At 51.6% G+C, this 25,514-nt stretch overlaps 7 protein-coding genes across 7 annotated transcripts; all 7 read left to right on the top strand.

Moving 5' to 3' along the window:
* Positions 1 to 4,993: 4,993 nt before the first annotated feature.
* EDD37DRAFT_562240 (1-phosphatidylinositol-4,5-bisphosphate phosphodiesterase) lies at positions 4,994 to 8,320 on the top strand (the record flags this gene model as incomplete). The annotated part of the gene is made up of 1 exon (XM_062813904.1): positions 4,994 to 8,320. One exon carries the CDS (start codon positions 4,994 to 4,996, stop codon positions 8,318 to 8,320), a length of 3,327 nt encoding a protein of 1,108 aa, XP_062672339.1.
* Positions 8,321 to 8,751: 431 nt separating this feature from the next.
* On the top strand, positions 8,752 to 10,488 carry EDD37DRAFT_627236 (uncharacterized protein). Its single transcript, XM_062816359.1, has 2 exons — positions 8,752 to 9,009; positions 9,072 to 10,488. Exons 1-2 carry the CDS (start codon positions 8,952 to 8,954, stop codon positions 10,259 to 10,261), a joined length of 1,248 nt encoding a protein of 415 aa, XP_062672338.1. The 5' UTR covers positions 8,752 to 8,951; the 3' UTR covers positions 10,262 to 10,488.
* A 539-nt stretch (positions 10,489 to 11,027) lies between these two features.
* Positions 11,028 to 12,031, top strand: EDD37DRAFT_648877 (60S ribosomal protein L5; the record flags this gene model as incomplete). Its single annotated transcript, XM_062818074.1, has 3 exons — positions 11,028 to 11,044; positions 11,097 to 11,160; positions 11,210 to 12,031. 3 exons carry the CDS (start codon positions 11,028 to 11,030, stop codon positions 12,029 to 12,031), a joined length of 903 nt encoding a protein of 300 aa, XP_062672337.1.
* A 706-nt stretch (positions 12,032 to 12,737) lies between these two features.
* Positions 12,738 to 16,941, top strand: EDD37DRAFT_347546 (uncharacterized protein). The gene is made up of 3 exons (XM_062811740.1): positions 12,738 to 13,006; positions 13,088 to 16,192; positions 16,245 to 16,941. Exons 1-3 carry the CDS (start codon positions 12,949 to 12,951, stop codon positions 16,862 to 16,864), a joined length of 3,783 nt encoding a protein of 1,260 aa, XP_062672336.1. The 5' UTR covers positions 12,738 to 12,948; the 3' UTR covers positions 16,865 to 16,941.
* A 399-nt stretch (positions 16,942 to 17,340) lies between these two features.
* EDD37DRAFT_648875 (uncharacterized protein) lies at positions 17,341 to 18,634 on the top strand (the record flags this gene model as incomplete). The annotated part of the gene is made up of 3 exons (XM_062818073.1): positions 17,341 to 17,359; positions 17,481 to 18,067; positions 18,122 to 18,634. The coding sequence occupies 3 exons, from the start codon at positions 17,341 to 17,343 to the stop codon at positions 18,632 to 18,634; spliced, it is 1,119 nt and encodes a 372-aa protein (XP_062672335.1).
* A 1,507-nt stretch (positions 18,635 to 20,141) lies between these two features.
* Positions 20,142 to 20,749, top strand: EDD37DRAFT_347590 (uncharacterized protein). The gene has a single exon (XM_062811741.1). The coding sequence runs from the start codon at positions 20,240 to 20,242 to the stop codon at positions 20,597 to 20,599; it is 360 nt and encodes a 119-aa protein (XP_062672334.1). The 5' UTR covers positions 20,142 to 20,239; the 3' UTR covers positions 20,600 to 20,749.
* Positions 20,750 to 21,071: 322 nt separating this feature from the next.
* On the top strand, positions 21,072 to 24,730 carry EDD37DRAFT_627230 (uncharacterized protein). The gene has a single exon (XM_062816358.1). The coding sequence runs from the start codon at positions 21,485 to 21,487 to the stop codon at positions 24,302 to 24,304; it is 2,820 nt and encodes a 939-aa protein (XP_062672333.1). The 5' UTR covers positions 21,072 to 21,484; the 3' UTR covers positions 24,305 to 24,730.
* Positions 24,731 to 25,514: the final 784 nt, after the last annotated feature.

Here is a 25,514-nt window from a genome sequence, read left to right as displayed (position 1 = left end):
TTACCTTGACCGGTTCAGCTAGGATACCATGCCAAACTGCACCAGCCATTCCGTCAAACCGAAGCTGTGCAGCAATGCGTATACGCATGAACATACGTGCGGAGATCAGGGCACAGGGACATTGACGCGTGGGTACAGTACCTGTATGCTGCGAGTCTGCCTCACCTGATAGAGATGCATCCACAATACGAGGTATCGTCACATCGTGGGAGGTTTGAAGCCCGCACGAGCCTGCATCTTGAAACAATGAGTTCTCCATTATCAGCTGAATCTGCGCCGACGCTTTGGCCAAAAGACATAGAATAATTCGCCGAGCTCCAGTTTTGGGACCCTCAAGGTTGTTCGTGACCCACGCCTCAAGTTATCGATCTACGAAGGACCCGTTTCACCATAGCAGTGAGTGGGCGATTAGGTGCGGGTCGGATCATCGCAACAAAATCCAAAAATTTGATGAAACGCTCGGCAACCGAGAAGGTGTGTCACAAAGCAAGAAGCATCAAACGACGACGGTATAGAGATGCTGAGCTCATTGAGACTGAGCATCACGCAACCAGGAAAACAACGGGAGCGCTCCTCTGTTGCGTGGTCGCCAGCATCGTTCGTGATACATCGGATTTGCTCGTGGATTTTTAAAGCAAATTCCGCAATGATCGCAGCGGACTGTACCCCTTCAAAAGTTACGTCCTGTCATGCTGTTTTAGGATACTGTAGGTCCTCCACGAGTCGGTGGATTGGATTGTTGCGATCGTCATATTGTTGTTCTTCTCGCCAACCCGGCATAGCAAATTAATCAGATCCGATGCAGCACCAACGAATAGAGCATACCATGATCCCGTACCTAGGTAGCAGTCACATCGCTGTCCTGGAAGACTTGGCTATGCAAGGCAATCGCTTTTGGAGAATGCAGGTCTCCCGTAGGTCCGTAGAGACAGGCGTAACACGAATTACTTACCGCACCGGGTCAAAGTGAGCGTAACCTTTGTCCATACGAATACGAGGACTTCCGGAGTCCTGGCTTCTCAGATTCAGGATTCTGTAATGGATGGACTCTTCGCGGCGCCAGGATTGGTTAATTCTCATGGGACGTGGGAGATCATGTCCTAGCGGAGAGGAATTTACCTTGTACTGTACTCTGCAACCAGCAGTCCTTGACCATTCTTCGAAGAAAGACACGTGGACAGAAGACCAGAAATCATGGCGCTTAGCGTGACTGCCACGTCGCCAGCAGGGTATCGGTATGTTGTGCAGGACCTTTTTTCATCTCTGATCAGTAGAAATGGCTCCTTTGATTCGCTGGCCTTGGAGTGTTATCCCACGTATCAAACCCCCAATGCATTCCAACCCGGTCCGGATGTTGTCTCGTGATCGATTCCCAGACGGACTGTCCCCAAGGAATGATTTTGTGCAGTCGGTCATTTGGATAATTATAGTCAGCCCGCGAGAGACTCACTCCTCTGGCGGTGTGACAGTCCTTTTTTTGATACTGTGTACTTGCTTGAGAATCGAGGAAAGATTGCTCGGACAGTCAGGGTCAGTGCATTGCACCAATGCTCTTCAGCTGTTCTTGGTTAATTGCACAGACACTGTTGGCAAGGTCCAGACTATTCAGCTGATGTTGACGGATGCGTAAAAGGTAGGAAGTCGCATCGAAGACAATACTTTCGAACTCGTATCCGGCCGTGGCCTAGCACTTTCGCAACCAAAATCCAGCCAAGTAGTTGGGTGAGGCACTATGGCTTGACGCGGTCTCCACGCAGCCACGTCAGAGCCACACCCCCTAGTCACCAAGCCTTGCTTATCGTTGGTCGCACAAATCGATGTTGCGATGCATGCCTTAAATCCGGGGTGCATCTGATTCTCCTTATCACAGCCACTGCAGACTGGTCAACCACTCGGTAAGCGAGGCAGCACGACGTCAACAGACTCCACCGTTCCGGCTATCGGCCTGGCGCCGTTGAACTCCTGAAACGAAAAACAGGTACCCTAAACTTAGCGTATCGTTCATCGTCCTTCTGACAGGCTCTTCGGACAGGTTCTCCCAATATGCATCTCAATGGCACACACGGTGCGAACGAACAGTACGTGTATAGACGATTAAAGTATTTGTGCGAACCCTTGACGATTGGTCGGATGACGCCTCCGCCAAACCCTGTAGCCGAAGATTTGTCCAAGCGCATTCGAAGTGGTGGTGGAATATCTTGGACGCGGGCGGAGCGCAAATGCCGGTGTTAGGTAGGAATCCACCTTTGGGACGGAACGTGAGGAGAGGAGCAAAGCTGCAAAGTCGAAAACCCTATGCCATGTCGATCGAGGAGCGCAAGGTTTGCCCGGATTGGAAATATGCGCGGATGCGCTCGGGTGTTCCTGAGAAGGTTGGCAAGAGTTGGCCGTGCTCCGGTGTGCCGCGTTGGCAATGATGCGTCGTTTTCCAGACACCCGCAACAAGCGTCGCAAATGGGGAAGGGCCAGGAAAAAAAGTCGATCCGGGAAGTGGGAAAAGGTTCACTTGACAGTTGGTGATCAGGATGGACCCGGCAAGATGGGACGGTCCTGGTACAGTCATGATACCGGTCATTTCAGACTGTCGGATGTTCAAGTTGCTCGTCAAGCGTGGAACAAGTCTGACCAGCACTAGAAGACTTTTCTTCCAAGACTAGTCGGGCTGAGTGCACGTAGTGAAGAGGGTGTCTCCTGTCAGACGTTCGCAACCTCTGTCCGCCAATATTGTCCCCTCGAAGAGAGACTTAAAAGAGACATGCAGGTAAACAGCTGCTTGCATCTCGACCTCGAATGTCGTGTATCACAAGATTGCGATCTGGGCCGGGTCTGCCAGGCCGTCGTCATCGGCGTGGGGTTTGGAGTTGTCATGCAGACAGCAGCTGCATGGTGAGACTGGATATGAGGCCTGCCACGTATGCTGTTTTTGCCCAGCCTCATGCATCTCGTTCTCTAATGGCAGGACAACGCGATCTTTTGGACCTCGTGAACCACAGCTGCAGCTGCTCGGCGCGATGCGCGAAAGGCGTAATGCAGCTACGTGCATATTCTATTCCTGTTGCAAGCAGAAAGAGGCAGGTAGGTCGTCAGCAGACGCGAGAGGACGACACAGGATTGAGATGGGTGCAGATCGAACTCGAGTGCAGCCAACTCCTCCCAGCCGAGGGTCCGGACGAAATTGACTCGACGCAGACGGTTCCAATTCTCATGCTGTCAGCTGAAGCACTGCGTTGCAGAGCACGATATAGTCATCATTAAACAGTAACAACGTTTCTAGTCGCCTGGAATTTGACCGGTCATTATGAGTGACATGTCGTTTCGTGTATAGGGTAACTATTCAGTATCCAAGCTCTTTCTAGAATGGAGACCGACGGGAAACCGAAGGTGTCCGTCAGCGCTGATCGATGGAAAGAAGACTTGTACTGATACGGCTGAATACATATGCAGTTCGGTGGGTCGTGGAAAGGTCGGATGGGGGGTGGCCAGGGCGCAAAGTGCGGATGAAGAAGCGAGGGCAGACCAGGGTGCGTTTTGGATTAGCGAAGGAGATCAAAGGAGGAGATTCGCAAGGGAGACACGGCAACAATCGTCGAGAGAAGAAAAGCTGGAAACAACGGAACGAGGGGAAATAACGTTGACAAGTTTGACAGGGGGAGAGAGAGGCGTTGACAGGAGTCAAGCCAGGGATCCAGGGGTCATTCTGAGAAATAATGGTACTTGGAGTATCTGGTCAAGCCAAGCAGGAAACAGAGCCTGGAGAACAGTGGCCAAGAGGAACAGCTTCAATTCATTTCCAGAAGTTGGTAGAAGGGAGTCATTGGCGGATTGCAGCCCCTGTTCATCAATGGGCCTAATTCTTTTTTTATACAGTACTCGTACCCCATGATGGTTACAGTGGCAGGTTGGTTGGCGAGGTGGAGGTAACAGAAGAAGGACAAGTTGGTACGAGTAAGAAGTTAACAAGGAACCCCCAAGGATTCTCTCCTTCGCTTGACTTGGCCTTGGGAAGGATTAATAAAAGTATTAAAAAGAATAATGATAATGAAAACAAAATCGACTCAACTCCTCGGCGACTCGTTTATCATTTATTATTCCTCTTGACTCTTTTTGATCTGACTGATTGACGTCGACCACTCACAGTCGGATTCCGTCTCCTCTGTCATTTTCTTGTCAGGCTGCATGCAATACCACATCTGACAAGACCGACTAGGCCCATTTTTCCACAATTACTCACCCACACCTGCGTCTTTTGGGGCCGTTGTCGGTTTCCTCACTTTATTTTCCACCATTACTTACCTCCTCTCTCTCCTCTCGACATCTTGCTTGCATATTGCAGCGCACCATACACTCCCTTGTCTTCCCCCCCATAACCGCGACTTTCGCGCCTTGTGCTGTGCACATTCAACCCTACTTACCAGTTCATTTCCTTGAGCAGACAGCTGGCTTGCTTCTGTCTCGTCCTTTCCTTTGTTCGAGTCCAAGTCCGACAATCCAAACTCCCATTGCGAACGTCACCACCTCCCACGAGACAATCGCCTTCTATTCCAAGAACCACAATCAGACGTCCTCGAGCCACACCAACGGGTCGGTCGCCTGTTGTCTGACTGCATAACGCTATTCTTCAGTCCTCCATCCGCATATCCTCAGCCTCTTCGCAAGGCCGGCGCGCCCTATACGCATCCCCAATTAGGAACACGCCCAGCACGCGTGGTACTTCCACTCCATCTTCCTTGCATTGCACCTGCAAGAGCCCCGATCCGATCTTCCGCTCTATCAGGCGCTCCAGCATGTCCACCTTTCCAGCCTGCTGATGGTGGTGGGAGATCCGTGTGCAAGACAGTCTGTCGTGTGAGAATACTCTTCCCAGTCACCGAACCATTATGAAGTCGCCCAAGTACCATACCCAGAGCTGGACTCACCTTCGTCACCATCCAACACTACATACTCAATAGACACCTTGGCCAGCCAGAATCTCTGGACAATACCAGTGGCGGCCATGATGTCTGCTTCGGCATCGCCCTCCATCCGGGCTTTTCAAAGCCGGGACAATTCTCCTTCACCTCGACCACGCCCTCTGGCACGGATGCCTTCCATCCAGCGTGTCAACACCGCCTTTGGTCAATCTCACACGGGCAATCCAACATCCGCCAATAGCATCTCCTCCGTTTCGCCAAGCCCGTATCTACAATCCCTACAGTCTTCTCCCCTAGTCTCCCAGTCCAGTCAACACAACCTCCAGCTGGGAAACCCGGTTCCCTTTGAGCTTCCCGAGTCGCTCATCGCCCCTCCTCATGCCTCTTCTTCGGCGAGGGACACGTCCACGGGCTCCAAATCCGTTGGACTAATGCGCAAGTTGTCTCAAAGTGCCAAGGAGGGCGTTTCTTCGACGCGCCAGATCCTCCGGAGAAAGGCCTCTTCTACTGCGCAGAGTCGTCGAGATGAAAGCACTGGACCAATCACCAGACGCCGCAGTGACAGCAAGACGGCCGTCAACAATGGATCCGCCATAGAGTCGGCTTCCCTCGATAACTTACCTCTTGATCTCCAGTCAGGCTTGGGTCTCTATGATACCATGAGTCTCTCAAGTGAGCCAGTCACTCTTGTCGACACGAGTCCTGAGGGCCAAGCTCCTTGCGTCCCAGAGCGACTGGTCGGAGGTTGCATCTTGACCAAAATCACCAAGAACAAGAAACAAGAGAAGATGTTCTTCCTCGATGTCGAGGGTTCCCGAGTCTCCTGGAAAGGCGCTGTAACCATGAAAGTCTTCCACATAGATAATATCAAAAGCATTCGAAGTGGCGAGGAGGCTGCCAGCTACCAGCAAGAACTCCGGGGGGAGGCCGTGGACCCCGACCTTTGCTTCACTATCAACTATGCCACTTCGGACTCTTCAAAGCAGGTCAAGACTCTGCACCTTGTCGCTCATCATCATGCCGACCTCAGATTGTGGGTCGACACTTTGGAAAGTTTGGCCAAGCACCGCGAAGAGCTGATGACCATCGGTTCTTCCGAGCGAGAATCGGTCATGCGAGCCCATTGGGCCAGTGAGATGGCCAAACGGCCCGATGCCACGAAGAGCGATGGTCTGGACTTGTCGGCTGTCCAGTCACTCTGCCGTAAACTCCACATCCACGCTCCAGAGAAAGAACTCGAGGAACATTTTAGCTCTGCTGATGTGGACCATGCTAAACGGTTGACGTACGAGCAGTTCAAAGAATTCCTCAGACGTCTCCGTGAGAGAAGTGATATCAGAAGGGTCTTCAACGAATCAAAGGGCTTCAACTTACCCGGTCTCACTCGCTTCCAATTCACCTCTTTCCTTCAACAAGTACAGGGTGTCAATCTTGCTCTTGTATCCGAGCCAGCGATTTGGGAAGAAAAGATCAACGACCTGATTTCCTTATCGTTCCCAAATGATCCAGAGATGCGTGAAGCAGGCCTCATTGATGCTAATGCATTTGCGGCCTTTCTCATGTCCAAGGATTGTCACGTCTACTCAAAGCCTCAAGACTCGATTGCTGTTTTCGATCGTCCGCTGAATGAGTACTTCATCTCCAGCTCGCACAACACCTATCTCACTGGATGGCAAGTCAATGGAACATCTTCAGCGGAAGCATATATTACAGCTTTACGTCACGGATGTCGTTGCATTGAGATTGATTGCTGGAATGGTCAAGATGGCAACCCGAGGGTAACACATGGACGTACGCGTACCACCTCTGTTCTCTTCTCGGACTGCATCAATGCCATTCAACGATGCGCCTTCGACGTCACTCCATACCCTCTCATAATCTCTCTCGAAGTCCACTGCGACCCAGAACAACAAGCCAAAATGGTCAATATTATGACTGACGTGTTCGGCGACCGTCTCCTGGTTCATCCTCTACCGGGCTTCACCACGAAACTGCCATCGCCGGAACACTTAAAGCACAAGATTCTAGTCAAGGTCAAAGCCACCGAACTTCATGCTGATCTTGAAGCTTCTCGTCATGCCGCAGCTACCTCTCGCACCCGCAGTGCAAGCTCTCCACAAAGAAATCCTCTGCAGTCGTCTATGCTGACTGCCCAGGGCCTGACAACAGCGTCAAGCCCCTCCATCATCACCCCACCTGAAACCATATATTCTCCCACCGACAGATCAGTGACAGCAACAAGTGCAAGCAGTGCCGACGAAGAGAGTGATGTCGCTCTTACATCACCAAGTCTAAAGCGAGCACCCAAATTGAGCAAAGTTGGGCCGTACCTTTCTGCACTTGGTGTATACCTAAAGGGCTATACTCTCCGTGAAGGACGTGACCTACAGTTCAGTCAATACAACCACATTTTTTCCCTGAACGAGAACCGCGCCATAGAGCTTTGTCATTCAGCAGAGGACAAAGCTCTATTTGAGGATCACAACCTACATTACATGTGCAGAGTCTACCCAAAGAATCTCCGCTTCCAATCCTCCAACTTCGATCCCAATACCTTCTGGAGACGCGGGGTCCAAATGGTTGCCCTCAATTGGCAGACCTTTGATGCGCACATGCAAATGAACCAAGCCATGTTCGCCGCTGGTACCGACGCATATGGATATGTACTGAAGCCCGAGTACCTCCGCAAACCTCGCACCAAAAATGGGGGCTTCCAGCACCGCGTCAAATTGCCACGATATAAGATGAAGTTTTCGGTCCAAGTCATATCCGCGCAACAACTACCTCGTCCGGCCAACATGAGCAAGGATACGCCACTGAACCCCTTTATCGAGGTGCAAATGTTCAGCGCCGAAGATCGAGCACGAGGTATTGCAAATGGAACAGGCGGAAGAGAAACTTACTCAAATGGCTACCACGGCATCGGCTCGCCGTATCGTCGGCAGACGCAAGTTTGTTTCGGTAATGGCTACAATCCTCAATTTGGCGAGAACATTGAGCTTTCATTGGAGACAAAGTATCCTGATCTGGTTTTTGTACGCTTCATTGTGTACAATTCCGACGATGGCAGGTCCAATGGCAAAGGCGTTAAACAACTCGCAGCCTTCACGGCCAAACTGGGCAGCCTACAAAAAGGGTATAGGCATCTGCCTCTGTATAACGGGCATGGCGAGGAATTCATCTTCTCCACGTTGTTCTGCAAGATTGTCAAGCAAGATCCCAAGCTCATGCCTTGGTCTTTACAAGACGCGAACGACCGCTCCTCGCGTGGTAATATGTTCCGGGGCATTCTCTCACGTGGATTGTCTGGTGACCGTGGCAGAGAGCGAGCGTCCAGCATTGAGGACCAACGTGCAGCACGACAAGCAAAGCTGAACCGCGAGATTGAGGAGACGGTTGCGAAACGGTGAAGCTGCAATGTAAAATGCGTAAGCATTGATTGTACTATCAACCATGGGGCGGAAATGATTTGGTTTTTCGCTGAAGATACCCCAAAAGCATATATGACTTGATGACACGATATTGATTAGACTTACCTGTCTGGCAACGGACGCATTTCATGTGCCAATACTGAATTGTAAGGAAAAGGTGGAATTGCTATTGGAATTGTCGAACTTTACTATGTACCAATATATAGGCCGAATGGCCATCTTTCTGGAGGAAACTCGTTCTCTTGCAAGTACAAACCCTTGCGGGTGATGTGTTGTTCATTCCTGCAAACCCTGGTTTTCCGTCCGGCGGCCGGGGGCGTCAACTCCACCAGTCCAGAACGAGGCTGAGTTGGCTTGGCCTGCAGGACTGCACTTTTGTCTTGCTTAAAACATCGAGTCCTTGCTGGACAGACACTACTCTTCTTTGGTCGTTTGCAAGGCTGCTTGGTAGGTGGCTGTGTTTCGTGTTCAAACGTTCGTTATTTCGCAGAGACGATGTTGCAAATGCTCTGCTGGCCGTGAACCGTGGGCATCCCTCACCGCTTCTTTTCTGGGATCAACGACGGCGCTCGAGAGAAGCCCAACGATAAGTGCCCTCGGCGTTATCACCATGAGGTTTATTGATTCATATACTTCGAACAATAATGGCTTCCAGCTCGACATTGTCGGTATGTCTGCCTTGCCAGAGTATAGTGGGTAAATATATGGCGGGCTAACATCCTCCTTCTAGGTTTCCTTGCCATCCTTGGAGAAGGTTCCGTCGAAACCGTTGCGCAGGTTGCTACGTTAAGCTACCTCGTCTACCTCCCTCGCCTGATCCCGGCTCCTCAAATCTTTATCCGACCTTCGAGACCGGAGAAACTCGAAACCACCGCGGGAGCAAAAGTGATCGGGGTGCACTCGGGCAACACTGGCGAGGACATACACCATGTGGCCCATGCGCTACATCGCGGGGATAAGCTAACCCCTAACACTGTCACTTGTGTAAGGGTCAGGGAGAATGATAAACCTCGGCCGTCAATCAAGAGATTCGGCCCATTAGCCATGTTGGCGTGGATGGGTTTTGCTATGAGTGCGGTCTTGCTGGGCCTCTCTATATTTTGGGAGGACGGCATGTCTTTGTTGGCCATCGCACTCCTGTCTGCCTTGAGTACCATGACTGGGATCGCGAACAAATGGTCCCCAACACCCAATGACCCCAAACCTGACCCGCACTCTCCGCCTGGTGATGTCGTGATCAAATACCCGCAGGGTGCCTTTATTGTGGTCAAGTGCGACGAACGAACGGCACGATACCTATATTTCAATCCGAGCGAGCGGTGCATTTACTCGGTCGGAAGTACAGCCATATACAGAGGACTTTCTTTGATATCGACCTTGTTACTCATGGGCGGAGTTATATCACTGGCTAATGCGCGGATTGAGACGCAAACGGCCTTTGCTGGCGCGTACATGCTTGTTAATATCTTCTACTGGATTGGGGCTGCGCTACCTCCTGCTCAGCACTGGGACCTGTCCCGGTTGGAAGTCGACCACATCGAAGTCCATGGAGGTGCTCCGCCTCGATCCGCCAAGATAGACAATGTGTCTCCAACGTACACGGAGGCTTTGTGGAAGGCCATTGCAGTCACTGGAACCAGTAATTGGGTGAGAGAGGCCGGCTGGGCCCCGAGGACACCAGCATGGAACGACTGGCTCAATGAGGCCGAGGAGGCTGCTCTCGGCGAGCCTTTGAAGTCGAGTCAGAAGATGGTCGATGGGAGAGATGTTGAAGTTTGGACGATCCGCAATTGGGACAGTAGAAGTGCCTTGTCGACGCTGTTGCGAACCACGACGGACAGAGCCACCAGGTCACCCACTGTTCGATCGCCCACGAATGAGAACAAGGGTAATTTCTGGAACGATCCACGGAGTCCTTAGACGATGCAGCCATGCTTGGGTCTTCTCAGTGAACGGGCCTACGAATGTGTCAGGGTGGCTGATGAAAAAAGAGTATGAATCACGAAACAGTCCCCATGAACGATTGATGATATGATGTGACGATCTATGACTACAGAAAAATGGCATACGAAGAATGATGATCATAGAAATGACATATAATGATATTTCATGAAGAGTGACGAGTAGGCATTCATTTTTCACTCACACAAAGTACCCGTTGACCTGGGTTTATTCATCTTGCAGTCTGTCCTATGGGTGGGGGAATTGCCGTGCGTCGTAAATCATCGGCCTCGAAGAAAAGTCATCCTGTCTGGCTTCAGGAGCTCGTCAGCTAAGACTCGACGTATTCATGATTATCTATCAGCAGTCTTTCGCAGATGACGCCCTAGCATTGATGATTGACGCTCAGAATACCATCAGCTTGACCACCTCAATTCTAGGGAGTTGCTATCGAGGCGCCCGTCACCAGGAGCCTAGCTGGAAGTAGAGGTCCATAGAAGGATGCCCACCATAACGTGCCGCACCCACCAAGCCACCCTTGCCGCTTAAGTAAAATCTTGGCATCTGCGCACTTTCCTTGCGAAGATTTAGACCCTCAAGTAACGCTTCAAGTCGTATCTTTTTAGCAAAGACATCATTGTCGGTGTTGTCCCCCTGGAAAAGATGTGAGTCCTTGCACTCTGCTGCGGTTTTTCTGCAGCGTGCTGATTCATGGAAAATAGTGAAACTCGATTCCACCGGCGCCATGGCCTTCCAAAAGACGTGAGAAATTGGATCACTTCCGACTCGGACAGACTACTGACAATGTCTACAGCGTCAAGAGCTCTCCCTACTACAGCAGATTCCAAGTGAAATACAAGAGACGCCGGGCTGGAAAGGTACGAAAATTGACTGGGATCTTATCACCAACACTAATATCTCTCTCAGACCGATTACTATGCGCGAAAGCGATTGATTGCCCAGGCAAAGAACAAGTACAACGCTCCGAAGTACCGACTCGTCGTTCGCTTCACCAACCGAGACATCATCACTCAATTGGTCACCGCCGAGCTGACTGGCGACAAAGTCTTCTGCGCTGCTTACTCTCATGAACTCAAGAGATATGGAGTTGAGAACGGTCTGACCAACTGGGCTGCTGCCTATGCGACCGGCCTCCTTCTCGCTCGCCGTGCGCTCAAGAAGCTCGACCTTGACGAGGCGTTCACCGGTGTCGAGGAAGTAGATGGTGAATACAAGCTCACCGAGGCTGCTGAGGTGGATGGTGAAGAACGCCGCCCATTCAAGTGCTTTCTTGACGTTGGTCTTCACCGAACCTCAACTGGTGCTCGTGTCTTCGGCGCCATGAAGGGAGCCTCCGATGGTGGTCTCTTCATCCCTCACAACGAGAAGCGTTTCCCTGGCTACGACCCGGAAGGCAAGGAGCTTGATGCCGATACCCTGCGCCGATACATCTTTGGTGGTCACGTTGCTGAGTACATGGAGACTCTAGCAGACGATGATGAGGAGCGCTACAAGTCGCAATTCAGCAAATACATTGACAACGAAGTCGAGGCTGATGGTCTTGAGGAGTTGTATACTGAAGCGCATGCTGCCATCCGAGAGGACCCATTCAAAAAGGACGAAGATGAGGGTGAGAAGAAGGACAAGGAATACTGGAAGGCTGAGGGCAAGAAGCACAAGACCCCCAAGATGACCAAGGAGGAGAAGGATGCCAGAATCAAGGAGAAGATTGCTGCTCTCACTTCCTAAATCAGCAAAGACATGGAGCGACGGATGGACTACCTTGAGTTCCCGTCGCGGAGGCCTGGAATCATATTGCCTGCGTGCGATTGGGACAAGACTCTCACCAAAAGTTCCTAGCATAGTACAGGTTGACAGCTGAGGTACCCGAGAACTTATCTCAGCCTCAACCTGTGGTCATCAAACCAATCTGATGTCAAGTTCAACGCATGAGAAGTTTCTATCATCTCTTGGCCACAGATCCAGGCATTGTTTCCGAGTTGATTGCCCTTCTGACATAATATGCTGACACTGCCTGCGCCTGGGGCTTTAGGCATCCCGTCGAGCCGAACCAAGAACCACGAAATCCCCTGTAAAGTCAATAGTACGGGGGCTTAGAAGGTCGTTAGGGAACAATATGCGCTCTGCTTTACGAAGGACTAGAACATCAGATAAAAAGGGCGTGCACTCTTTTGCTCTCATCTGCCAAAATCCCGAAGCTTCGGAGAGGGTCGTAGCGTCCATATACTTGCTCAGGCCGCTTACTGGAAGTCTGGCCTCGTGACCGATCTCTTTCCCGCATCTTCTAAAAGTACCGCGATGCTCAACTAGCCCCAGCCCTCGAAGCACTCAACGCACCGGCACAATGACACCATATTAGCAAGGGCTATCGTTTTCACCAACAGGAACCCCTCTTCGTCGCTAGAAATCCTACTCCCGTACCTCCTCAGCAGAACCACGCAAAAGCCCAGACCCAAGCGCGAACGCTATTCCCAGCCCGCTATCGTTGCTCGAACCCCGCCGGCCCGAAATTCATCATTGCCTCAGCTATACGGCAACATTGGTCCTAATCGGTCATGATGCCTTCGAAGCAGCCCGCATGACTTGGATGGGACTAGTATAGCCTTTGGATACCCTAAGTCTTTTGCAAGACCGACTTGGGCACAATGGCAAGCACGACCGCGAGCACGCTCGATGTAGACTGGCTGCTGCCATCGAAGAAAGGTATGCTGCCATGCGGTCGCCCTCATGCGATTGCCATGAATCGATTCTGCAGTACTTGCTTATGGCTGACATGCTTAGCAGAGCCCTCTCAATCCGTATCACAGAAGACCAGCCAGAAAGAAGACTCTCGATTAGATACAGCGCAGACCGGATCGACCGAGCCACCTCCGACACAGGCGCCGACTAATATCAAGGCTTCGAAAGGCTCAGAGGATGCATCGTATCCACCATCTGCGGTGCAAAAGCCATCAATAATAGTCAACGGGAAGCAGAAAGCCTCACAAAACGGTGCGCCGACCAATGCGCCATCCCCCCAATCTCAGACCCGAAGCCAGCCGTCCTCTCGGCCTTCCCTGGGGCGAGGACAAAACACAGACGACACAAAGAAGGGTACGAAGAGCAACACACCCAACGCAAAGAAGGATGGAAGGAGGAATTCTTGGATATCGAGTCTCAGCTCCAAATTCTCGTCATCGAATTCTCCTACACCTTCGCATGGGACTACCGGCAATGGACAACCACAAGGTCATGCGGGAGTACCGTCACCTCAACCCAGTCCAAGGTTGGAAGTACCAAACCCATTCAACAAGAAGGAAAATACCAGAGAAACGCAAAATGAGATCAAGAAAGAAGATCCTAAGACAAACCCTGTAACCATTGGTCCACGACGGCCCTCTGTACTGGTTGCTGCAGGCAAGGAAACTAAGTTGGATCATCCGGGTTTCCTATCGAGCGCTCTGCGACGGTTGTCCTCGTCTACAAATACAACCATGGGCAGGGGTGCTGGAAGCGGAGCGCTTTGTCCGAGAAGGGTGATGAATATCGATCACAATCGCGAACGGATCAAAATTGGCGAATTCGACCAGCACAAGTTGAAAAGAGTAGCGTTCTGTGTTGACGTGGAAATTGCTGGGTTTTCTGCTCAAGCAGATGAAGAACCTGATAACTATAGTCATCAACCAGTTTCTAGTACACAGAAGCAGACCATTACAATGGAAAATCAAGCCAGTGGACAGAAGGACGCCAGATCAAAAGATAGGGATGAAGGAGCTGCCTTGAAAGATGCATCGGCAGCAGGTGAAGGCGCTGCTCTGAAGGATCCTACAGCAGCTGTAGAGTCCACAGAAAAAGCACAACAATCGGAACCCGAACCGGCCCCGCAGACCGCAGATACAAAGAAGCAAGTTCCCGTTGACGCTGACGGCCCGCCCCCCAGCGAGCCTCAGGCGGTGCCGTCAACGAGAAAGAAGGAGAAAAAGAAAAGGTCAGAAGCGGAGCGAAAAGAACGAAAAGAGCGGAAACGGAAGCATGCACAAGCCAACGGGTTAGTACCCCTTGAGCTGACGCGTGACGACGACGACTCGGATTCAAGCCCCAGCAACACTCCCCCAGGCGCAACCACTCCTAGACGACCTGTTGATGGCCCTACCACAGATCCTCTCAGAATCTATAAACGCTGTTGTCAGCTTCGAGAGACAACAGTATTGAGTCGCATGAAGGAACAGATCACAAAACCATCTGCAACCTTGGCGGAAGCACCAGGCACAGTGGCGGTCATGGACCTAACGGGTCTTCAAATGCAACTGCAAGATATCGTCACATTCGGCGACTGGCTCGCGGTTGTACCGGTCCGGAAGCTCATCTTGGAAAACTGTGGTCTGACTGATGAAGGGGTAAGGGTGATCTTGGCCGGTCTTGCCAGCTGCAAATCTGCAGAGCAGGCTCGGCAGAACAGAAAGATCCCAAAAAGACACAGCGGCAAACGTGAAATTGAACGCATGGGCGTGATCGAGAAGCTGTCCCTAAAAGGGAATCCTGGAATCACGAACGTGGGCTGGAAACACATTGGTCTTTTCATGCACATGTCACGGTCCTTAAGAGCAATCGACCTGTCTGGGATTAAGTTTCCCGCCTCTGGCGATTTATCCAGAACATCTTCTGCAAATACTTCGGGAAGCTATACTGGCAACGACGCCAATGCGCGAACCCCCGATCTTGGCTCTTTGATCATTCACGCACTGCTGGAAAGGTTAGGCGACAAATTCGAGGAGCTCATTCTCAGCGGTTGTGAACTATCAACCACCAACGTGCGAGACATTGTTGGATGTGCCATAGAACGCAATATCCGACGTTTGGGTTTGGCCTCCAACAATCTGGATGAGGAGGCAGTAACACATGTCGTACGATATATGCAATCTGGCTGTTGCGAAGGTCTTGACCTTGGAGAGAATGACCTCCATGGGTTTGGACATCTACTTGCTGAAGCAGCTGACGACAAGTGCCCGCTCTTCGCTATAAGCCTGGCTGGCTGCAATCTGACCACAAGCGAGCTCAGCCCGATTCTGACTCCATTCACCAAACTCACCAACCTCAAATTCATGGATCTATCTCGAAACAAAGCTCTGTTTGATCAACAACCAACGGCTGTTCCTGTCCTCCGAAAGCTGCTACCGAGGTTGAAACCTCTCAAAAGGATTCATCTGGCTGATATGGACATGACTCCCGAACAGGCCATCGCACTCGCTGAAATCCTCCCGGATTGTCCTTCCATAATGCATGTGAGCATCCTGGACAACGCTCCGCTGATAAACGCCATGAATTCAAAGATCGCAAGCGCTCAAGAGGAGGCTTGCGCACTGTTTGCATCCCTGATGACCGCAGTTCGCGTTTCTGGTACTATCAGCGCTGTTGAGATTGAGATTCCCAGTGCGGACAGCAGTGAAGTCATCAAAGCGTTAGCATCCCAAGTGGTTGCTTACAGTCTCCGAAATATGGAACGCACCACACTCGGCGAGGTTGGCGTTGAGGCTGCGAAGCTGGACGAAAAGAAGGCACCAGAAGTACTGCTTCATCTTGTTGGGCATATGGAAGGCTACTCTGAAAACCACGACAATGATGACCCTGCTCCCGATGAAGATTACATGATTGCATCTACAGGAATCGTCAGAGCTCTTGATGTGTGCTTGACAAGCAAAGATTTCACAAGTCGATCACAGTCCAGAAATATCAGTCCAAGCAGAAGCGGGATGGAGACGCCCACGACACCAACGACACCTAGGGTAGGTCCCCAGCGGGTGAAGCCACGTGACGTTAGTTTGCAGCTGTGCGACAGTGCAAGGAAGATCAGAATGAGGCTGAGGCCTGTACTGGTCCGCGAAGATCGGGCTGGAAACGACTATAACTACCGTAAGTCTATCGGCCACACCTCTTGTCTTTTGATGCTGACACCTCACTCCAGGGCGTTTGTTTCACCTTGACCAAACTCTGCAACGTATGATACAGCGTTTCGAGGACGAGTACCCAGAGACAAAGACGGCATCGGCGTCACTTCCTAATGGCAATGGGGTGCCTTCACCTGATCCCTCAATGGTAGACGAAGCTCTGCTTTCGGCGTCTGTGGGTTCGAATGGGCTTACCAGGATGTTGTCTGCGGACGAGTACTTTCCTGATTCAGAGCAACAAGGTCCTTATGCCGTCAGACTTTCGAGAAATGCTTCGACTGCGTCACTCGCTGCGAAGGCATTCACTGATGAGGAAGGTCGGATGCACCGACTGGGACAGAGTATCCGCAGAGAAGTGCTTCGACCGACAGGCATGGATGACAATCTTCATGGTACAAGCACAGATGACGACCCAGAAGCACCTCATCTGGCAGCTCTTCGAGCCAAACTTGAGCACATCAAAGGCGAAGACCTACGCCAGAGGGTAGAAAGGGAAGGGGCAGATAGTGTGCTGCGAGAACTTGGTGTGAACGCACAGGAGCTATTGACTTTGAGGGAAACAGACCCAGAAGGATTTGAGGCATTCCGAAAGTCTCAGATGGCCGCGCAGATCAATGCAGGCATGATCAATGTCTAAGGAATGTACTTTGGGAGGTCTTTGTGTTTTGTGAGCGCTTTGTCGATGATTGGTTAATGACGGGCACTGTGACCATAGCTGTCAGATTTAATGATGTTATTATGAAGGACTCTTTGTCCAACTTCACAAACACTATCGATGGGACGGGAGCGCTTTAATGGCGTATCGTAGACGAGATCTTAGTTGTTAAAGGCTTTCTACTAGAAAGCATCGTATGCAGCTGACCGCGTTGAAGACGGAGGAGCTCAGAAGCGCATCTTACAAGACGTCTCAGTTGTGAACGGAGGTTGCAACAACGCAAACAGAGGAGTAATTCAGATATAGAACCAGTGGGCGCCTCGTTGTGAACGGCTTCAAGAAAAACAGGCTTGGCAATTCATACCTTGGCATACAAACTCTCAACCCAGGTCGGCTTCCTCATCATCGTTGATTTCACCACCTCATACCTCGCTGTCGCCTTTCCTCTGCCATCGAAGATGGCTTCATCCGATTCTGGTAAGTTTAGCGAGACGCTGGATTTCGGCCCGAGCCGTCTCGGCTGTCGGTGCTTTGTTCTTCCGATGCCGATGTAGTGAATTGAACATCACAAATGAACTGACTTTCATCTCATTGCTAGAGCACCGCGGTCGTCAAAGACGCCGCAACACCTCCCCTTATGGTGTTCCTCCTCGCCGATTCCCTTCTCGTGCCGCCGACGACCAGTTCCTCCGTGAAAACGACGTCGAAGGGCCTGCAGAAGTCGGACCAGTCGGACCATTGACCCAACTGCTACGAGAAGTCGCCCTTCGTGCACGCTCCCGCTCCCGCTCGCAAAGCACTGTGAGAGAACGCTCACGCTCAGCCAGCACTGTGAGAGCAAGAAGCAGGCCCAGGGTTGTCGAAAGCAGATACCAGTACAACGAGAGAACGTTTGCACAAAACAACAACATCGCAGCCGCCGAAATGGCAAACAACAATGCCTTCCCTCCACTTGACACCTCAATGAACAATGCCCCACGCAACGCAGCCTCTCCTACCACTCCACACCCTGGCAGCTCAGTCAACGGCAACGGTGCAGGCCCTGCTAACTACATGGCGACTCTACCAGTTGGACATCAGCAAGATCTGAACTTCCTCTATGCGCAGATTCAAGAGTTGGGAGGCATACTCAGAAGCAATCGCGAAAAGGTCAATGTCATTACCCAAACCGCGGAAGAAGTTGCAGTACGTTCTCCAAACACCTAGTCAGGTGAAATGGCATGCTAATGAACACCACAGCGACGTGCGAATGGCGCCCTGGGCGACGGTGAAGGAATCCCGGAGACCGAACGAGCACGCATGCGAGAGATTGAGCGCGAATTAGCCAAAGCGAAACAGCTGGTTGAAGCGTACAAACACGAACAGACGGAAAACACCAACCTCATCGCCATGTATGAGGACGCTTTGGGAACAGCCACCGAGCAGATTCGCAACTACTGTGGAGGCATTGAGGAACGCTTTTTGGCGCAGCGCAGACACTACAACAATCTCTTGCAGCAGGAGAAGGATGATCACTTGCAGAGCCGCTTGGAGAAGGACCATTGGTTTGCCCAGACTCTCAAGGTGTGCGAGATGATTCGGACTGCGTACCGCCTGCGTACTGAGGAGTGGGGTGAAGAATACACCATCATCTCTGGTTTGCAAGCTGAAGTCCGATGCTACCGACGCTTGTTGGGAATGGAGGTGGAGAGACCTGAGGACGAGACTGGTTGGCCTTATCTCAAGGACTTGCCATTGAATGATCAGGCTTGATTATCTGCCATCCAATCATCAAGGCTTGAAAGCGGAGTGGGCGACATCGCGGGAACCTCCTTCGGAACGATCGGGGCTTCAGACGGCGGAGTTCGATAACATGCTGTCTACAGTGCTTGAACATAAGGGCTATGCACGATGAAGATCAGGGGCGTGCTTGTACCATCACGATAACAGAAAAGAATCGTGCTCATATCAGACCACAAGATAGTGATCTGCAACTTCCACGTAAAGAAAGTGGAATTGAAGAAGAACAAGAATACTTCTTTACGCAAGTGATTGTTCTCCATCTAAAATTCTCGTAAAGATGTCTATCAAAAGTCGCGCTGAGCTGTGTCGAGAGGGGCAGTTTATGGACAGTGCCGATCAAATCACGTAAACGGCGGCAGAGGTATCAGTCTGTATGGCATGTCAAGGCAAGCCAGAAAGTGTACGGGACACGGGCATGAGCACGAGCACCAAGCATGTGCTATATCGTGTTCAACGGCTCACGACTGGGGGAAGCAACTTGTTTTATGTGTCTGCATGAAGTCTTTCGAGATGCAGGGCAAGGGGTTCGCCTCTTCATACGGAAGCGACGGGTTACTTGATACTCGTATAAGTCTTCATGTTGCAGGGATTTATGGTACTTCAGCGAAGTTTTCTTTTCGGATGTCGGCTCGTACCCTGAGCAGTGAGCATTGGGAGGCAAAGGAGAATGTGGGGTGGCCACTATCCATATTATCTACGAAAAGGAACAAGAGAAGGACTGAAAGAGGAAGAGGAACCCCTCTATGCCCCTCATAGCTGGAGACTTCAGATCTTAGCTTGTTGTCGTTCCTGTCTCCGGAGTTGAAGAGAGTTTCTTCGGATGACCCCAAAGAGGCGAAATAGAGACGCGCCGTGAAGTGCCAAAAGGTGTAGAAGCGCGTTGGGTTTGAAATGGCGGGGATGCCAGATGAGTTGGGTAAAGGTAGAACAAGAGGAAAATGCTTATCGAGTCAGGTCAGATCCCAAAAGAGGTTGTCGAGAAGAAAGAAGACACGAAAATGGATTGAGATGGGGGAAGAATAGACGGATTGGATTAAGAGAAGATACATGGATCCGAATTACACACAGGGGAAGAGAGGACAGGACGTACTCTAGTAGTAGTCAAAGTATGCCTCCGTACGGAGTATTCTTTTCCTTATGGAAAGTAGAATAACTCACACCACCACACTCACTCAGCTAGCTCATCTCATCATCTCTTTCATCTTTCCAAGTTATATCACTCTCATACCATCACCATTCTTCCATCTGCATTTCAGTCATCACCATGGTCATCTCTGCCTCCTCGGACAAATACACGCTCCCTCTTTCGTGGATTCTTTTCCGTGCTGGCACTTCACGGTTTTGGTTGGCCAACAGATGTTTTTGACGTGTGGCATTTGACAGTTCACCAACCAACAACCACCACACAGACTGTTTTCTTCAGCACTACTTCTTTGACAGCCTTCTTTTTCGTCTCTGGCATGTCTGGGCACACACACTGTTCGTCCCAAAAAGGGGTCCCTGCCCGTCCAGCTGCAGAGTCTTTGCCCCTCGCCATCTCAATGCAGAGAAACACCACTGACGCGGTGCCACATCATGGCTTTGCTCCTCACGGCTCCTCTTCCCTCAGTGGCGCATGCAGCTCCTGCTGTCAACCCTGCTTCCCCGAACTACGCCATTAACATACTCGTGCATACTATGCTAGTATACTCTTTCTCCGACTCCCACTTTGGTCAAGTCTCCAGTCTTTACACTTCTTCTTTTTGTCAAGAGGCAAGTCCTCGGACCTGCCTCACATGGACTGAGTCGGCTCTTCGGATTTCGATCGCACAGTCCGCGAGATCCCTTCGGCCCACGGCTGCTGAATCCCCCCTCCATGCCCTGCAGGAAAACTGGCCAGCTCTTCCTGGCCTTCCGCCGCGCCTGTACCCGTACCCGTACCCGAGGCGAGACTAAAACGTGGACGGAGGAAGAGGTCGACATACGAGTAGTGGTGAGTATGCTGACTATGTCCGATCCTCCCTCCCCGATCTATCGTTTTGGTTTTACCTTTTGCCCCAGCATTGACGTGTCCTGCAGTCAATGTCTCTATATACACTTATGCAGACCCTTCAGATATGTTGACGTTCCGCGTTAGAACAGCACTGCTGCCCCGGTCATACACCTGTCAACTATAGTCCAAGCTGGGACACATTTCACTGTTTCCGACTTGTCTTAATCTCTTACCCTGTCCCACTGACGCCATGCCTGCCATCAATGTCACGCCTAGCCCAGAGCGCTCGAGATTGTTATGCGCAAATACACTTCTGGGGCCAGTCCGTGTGCCAGCCTTCCCACACGCTCACACCACATGCGAGGCCACACTCACACCCCAGCTCTTTTCATAAATCATGGGCATCGTCCCTGCCATCATGTTTGAACCCTGGTAAGATCTTGGTTTCGATCTGGAGTTTGTTTTCCCTGAATTTTCCAAAAAGCTAGGTCATTGTTCAAGTATTTGTTTACTCTGATCCCTTGACTTCAAATACCAACAACAAATACTTCAATAATCCGTGCCCGATCAGAACACCACAGTATTGTACCATCTGTCACTATCGCTCGTTGCATAGCAGTCATTCTCGAAAGATCAAAGATCGCCAAAAGACTAGTCAAAGAGTCCACCATCCAATCGCAAATATTCTCACTGGGTCTATTCAGCTTCTTGAGATCGTCCTGATACCGGGCTTTTGACACGACTCAGAACGAGAAGCACTGTTCAATGTCTACTTGGCAGTAACAGCTATATGAGGGGCTGTTAATCCGTCATCATCCCGCCTTCGATACTCTCCTTCCCATATCATCATGTCTATCACATCATCAGAGTACCCCCAACTGCTTCCCTCACCCAAGCTCGATGAGCAATCGGGATGGTGGCCGTCAGATCGAAGTACGAAATCTCGATTCAAGGCCCTCTTCAGCCGGACCAAGTCACAGGACAAGGTTCCAAGATATGTTGCTGAAACCTTCCCACCTCACCCTAGTGTGCAACCACTCGAGCAGCAAGGCTCAATCCCGTCCTTAGGGAAGCGATCGCGAAGCACTACCTGGTCCAAGGGAAGCCGGACATCCAAACAACAGAGACCCAGGAATGTGGTATCCTCGGATCCACCTCCATTGTTTCACGCCTACACACAAGCCAAGCTACATGCTATCCTCGACATTCCATCCACCTTCACCGATGTCTTGTTACGGTCTGGCCAAGTACGGAGAAACAGCATCTCCAGCGAGGCTCCTTCAGAGTCCAGCCTTGAGAACTCTCTTTCTCCATCCGCGGCTGAGGCCTTGGGTATCAGCCATAAGCGGAATTGGTCCAGCTCCAGTGTCTGCTCCTTGAGACAGAAACTGTTTATCCTAACCGGCTCAGGCTACGTCCTGCAGTATAGCGCCGACGGACAGAATGATCGTCTCCCAGAGAAGATCCTAGAACTAGGACCTGACTCTGTAGCATTCGCCAGCGATGCAATTCCAGGTAAACACTGGGTGCTTCAAATCTCTCATGATGGACATTCGGAGCACGTAGCTTCGCAGCACAACAAGAGTGGCCGGACAAAATGGTCCTTCAAGAACGCCGAAAATAAGAAGGTCATGAATGATCAGCTTCTGGTCTTCGACGATGCTAAGTCTCTCCGGAATTGGCTCACAGCTGTCCGCAAAGAAATCGAGCATCTCGGCGGTGCGGAGTATCGCTCAGAATTCCACGACGAGCCCAAACCTGAGGCTGGTCACTCTCTGAAAGCTCAAAGGAGTCTTCCAAGCATGTCCCAATCTTCTCCACACTTACCTGTGGCACCATCCCTCAACGACGAACCGGCTTCGCCAACACTGTTACCTCCCATGCCTCGGTGGCATACCGCACGCAAAATCTCCAGATCAACCACTGAGTCATCCATCCAGACTCTAAACGACCTTGATCAACTCCGCAACCCATCCTTCTCTGACGACCGCTCAGTCTCCACAGCGCACACCAGCTTCACGGATTCTTTCAACGAATCTTTTTCGAGCATGGACACCCACGATGCTCCTCCCATGCCTTCTTACCCTCACTCACGCCTATCCACACCGACTCAGGAGGACATAGGCGAGTTGTCCATGTACATGGCTACACCCAAGAAACCTGCTCTACCCAAACGAACGACATCCTTGGAGCAGCGAGAGGAGGCCGATGTGATCCGTCACGATCTTTTTGTGCAACCCACCACCTCGGCCGAGCTGGGGGTCGCTCACGATTCGAGACCCATCTCAACTGTCGCTCCTCTCCCAGAGCCGGGCCATATCAGGAAGATCTCTGCTCGTCACCGATACGATCTTCAAGTTCTTACCGCGCAACCCAACACACCTACCTCTTCTCGCCCATCGAGTATCCGCAGTCGGAGTTCGTCATATACATCCTACACTCAGGACTCGTCACCAGATGGACCGCAAAGACAACGGACAGCATCGTACAGCCTGTTCCCCAAGACTCCGTCCACCGAACAGTCGCAGATTCAGCTTTCCGGCGCCCTGCCGTCTCCGCCCGCCACTACCCCAGGCGCCGCCTACGAGAGTATGTGCAACCAATTGTCCTACTCTTTCCCATCCAGCTCCGAGGATGACAAAGACGATACCAAGCCGCGCCGATCAAGCAGCCGCTCAACATCTCGACGCAACGGCAAGATGGTGTCCATCGACCTCAAGACCTGTGCGTCGGTCGACCAACCTCAACGCTCACCTGCCGTCACCGAAGGTCACCTCGAAACCTGCTTTGGCACTCAGCCACATCCCAGTGGCCGTAAGCGAGCCCCTTCAGCCACAAAGGACATGATCGGCACCATCACCACCACGACCCTCGAGCCCTCTCCCAGGCTCGGCGGACCAGTACCTAGACTCGACAAAGCCCCCTCCCGTAAGCGTCACGTCAAAGGCCAAAAGAGCCTGCCCGCATTGCTTGTCAATCGCTCAGCAACACCGACAATGCCACTGCCTGCTGCGCCCATCGGTCCTCCGCCCAGCGGTCCCCTCCCAGCTTTACCAACCGAGGAGTCGTCGTGTCTTCCGCCACTCAAGAAATTGACGGGCTACAAGCCGCGACCACCCCCAAAACACGCAAAGGCCGAGTCTTCAGACGCGGTGTACACGTTGAAGAAAATGGGCGCCGCGGCGCCGGTGCTTCATGAGATTCCCCCACCTGCTGTTCCGCCTAAATCGGCGAAGAGGGCTGAGGAGATTGCTGCCGCTAAGAATGCGCAGGCTCAGGCTCAGGCTCAGGCTCAGGCTCAGCGACAGGAGTTGGTTCGGGCTGTCACTACCACGGCTGCCAGCAGTACTACCACCATTGTTCCTGCGGGTCACTCTGCTGCTGCTGCTGCTGCTCCCAGCAATGCCACAACAGATGCTACTGCGAAAAGTGTGGCCCACCACACACGAAACCTCTCGTCCATCTCTTCAGTTGGTTCGGTGAGGCACGTCACGGCTTGGCTGGCGAGTCCGCGCGTCGCCGTCTTCTCGGCCAGCTATGAAAGTGACGATGACAACAAGGAGAACAGGATCCAAGGTGACGGCCTGGGTCTGTCGGCGCCGAAGTTGAATGTTCCGGTGCTGGATTCCCCGGCTTTTAGCAAAGGGTTTGAAGCCTTGATGTCCTAAGTGACGTTGTCCATGTGCTATGCTGTTATGTTTGATGATATTTTTGATGGTTGCGCACACAGCTGTGCCAATGCCAATGTTACTTGTTCATGAGTCATGTCGATTGAATGTCGGCAACTGAATTGCGGACTTTGATGTTTTCATGTTTATGATGTCTATGACTTTCTTCGAATGGATATGGGAATGGGGATCCCAAGACCCAAGGCTTTCTGGGCTGGCTGGCATTGGAAAACTGGATGGGATCTGGGAATGGAATTTGGGATACGGGATATGGAAAGGACCTGCTACCGTTTACAGGATTTCCAGATTTGAGCTTTGCTTGGATATGCTATATACGAATTCTGAATATAGATTGCATCCATCAAACCTTCGCTTCCCTCAAATGTCATTGACGCTGGTAAACGTGGATTGATACTACCTGTCTACCCCTGCTACCCGGAGGTGCGAACAATGAGATCTTGACCATGGGAAAGTTAAGACGGCGACGTCTACCGCAATTCAATTCCTCTCCTCTCTCTCGACTTCTGGGCAAGCGCGACATCTTTGGATATCCGACAGACGGAAATCTTTCTCCGAACTGCAGGAAACTCCAGTGCATCGACATTTTGTCGGCTCTCTTCGAGACTGCCGTGCACTAGTACCCAACATGCATAGCTTTGAGCCAGTATTCACTATGGCGCGGTCCCACATGGGAGAAATGCTATGGCAAGGGGAGTTTGTGCTGCTGTCGAAAGGTACAATTACGTACAGACCAACGCGGCATGCAGGTGGTATGCTGCAGACTGCTGTCAAGGTGGCATCGTGCTTGCACAATGCACACTGTCTTGGTCTAACCTACGACTTCGACCGGCTGCACGTCGCAGTGTCCCGGAATCCTTCTCCTTCTCCATCACCATGGGCCATGCCAAATGCAGGCAGAGCAGGGAGATGCCGACGCCAACACGTAAGAGGTAGAAATGCGTAGATGTCCGTGATGGGGGTTTGTATCCTAAACTGTCAGCATTAATCCATGCACGGGTGTCATGTTGACGCACAGAGAAATATCCAGACCTGGTCCTAGCAGGAGACATCGGTCTTCCAGCCTAGTCTGGACTTCTGCAGCATCGCACGCGTGCTTGACATCCGCTTACTTACTAGTAGTTAAGTAACCATGTGTTCGGCCATACTAACCCAGCCACCGCACATAAGGGCTGCAGATTGGCTTATGCCG

Source organism: Exophiala viscosa (genome assembly GCF_022695815.1).
Source record: "Exophiala viscosa unplaced genomic scaffold EDD37scaffold_3, whole genome shotgun sequence".
In the NCBI taxonomy this organism is placed as follows: domain Eukaryota; kingdom Fungi; phylum Ascomycota; class Eurotiomycetes; order Chaetothyriales; family Herpotrichiellaceae; genus Exophiala; species Exophiala viscosa.
The sequence above is the reverse complement of the archived record's forward strand: the minus strand, read 5'-3'. Positions and strand labels throughout refer to the sequence as shown.

Coding starts and splice junctions, on each gene's coding strand:
- EDD37DRAFT_627236 (XM_062816359.1), top strand. CDS start 8,952: ATGAGGTTTATTGATTCATATACTTCGAACAATAATGGCTTCCAGCTC. Junction 9,010..9,071: donor CTTCCAGCTCGACATTGTCG/GTATGTCTGCCT, acceptor TCCTCCTTCTAG/GTTTCCTTGCCATCCTTGGA.
- EDD37DRAFT_347546 (XM_062811740.1), top strand. CDS start 12,949: ATGGCAAGCACGACCGCGAGCACGCTCGATGTAGACTGGCTGCTGCCA. Junction 13,007..13,087: donor GCTGCTGCCATCGAAGAAAG/GTATGCTGCCAT, acceptor CATGCTTAGCAG/AGCCCTCTCAATCCGTATCA. Junction 16,193..16,244: donor TGGAAACGACTATAACTACC/GTAAGTCTATCG, acceptor ACCTCACTCCAG/GGCGTTTGTTTCACCTTGAC.
- EDD37DRAFT_347590 (XM_062811741.1), top strand. CDS start 20,240: ATGGCTTTGCTCCTCACGGCTCCTCTTCCCTCAGTGGCGCATGCAGCT.
- EDD37DRAFT_627230 (XM_062816358.1), top strand. CDS start 21,485: ATGTCTATCACATCATCAGAGTACCCCCAACTGCTTCCCTCACCCAAG.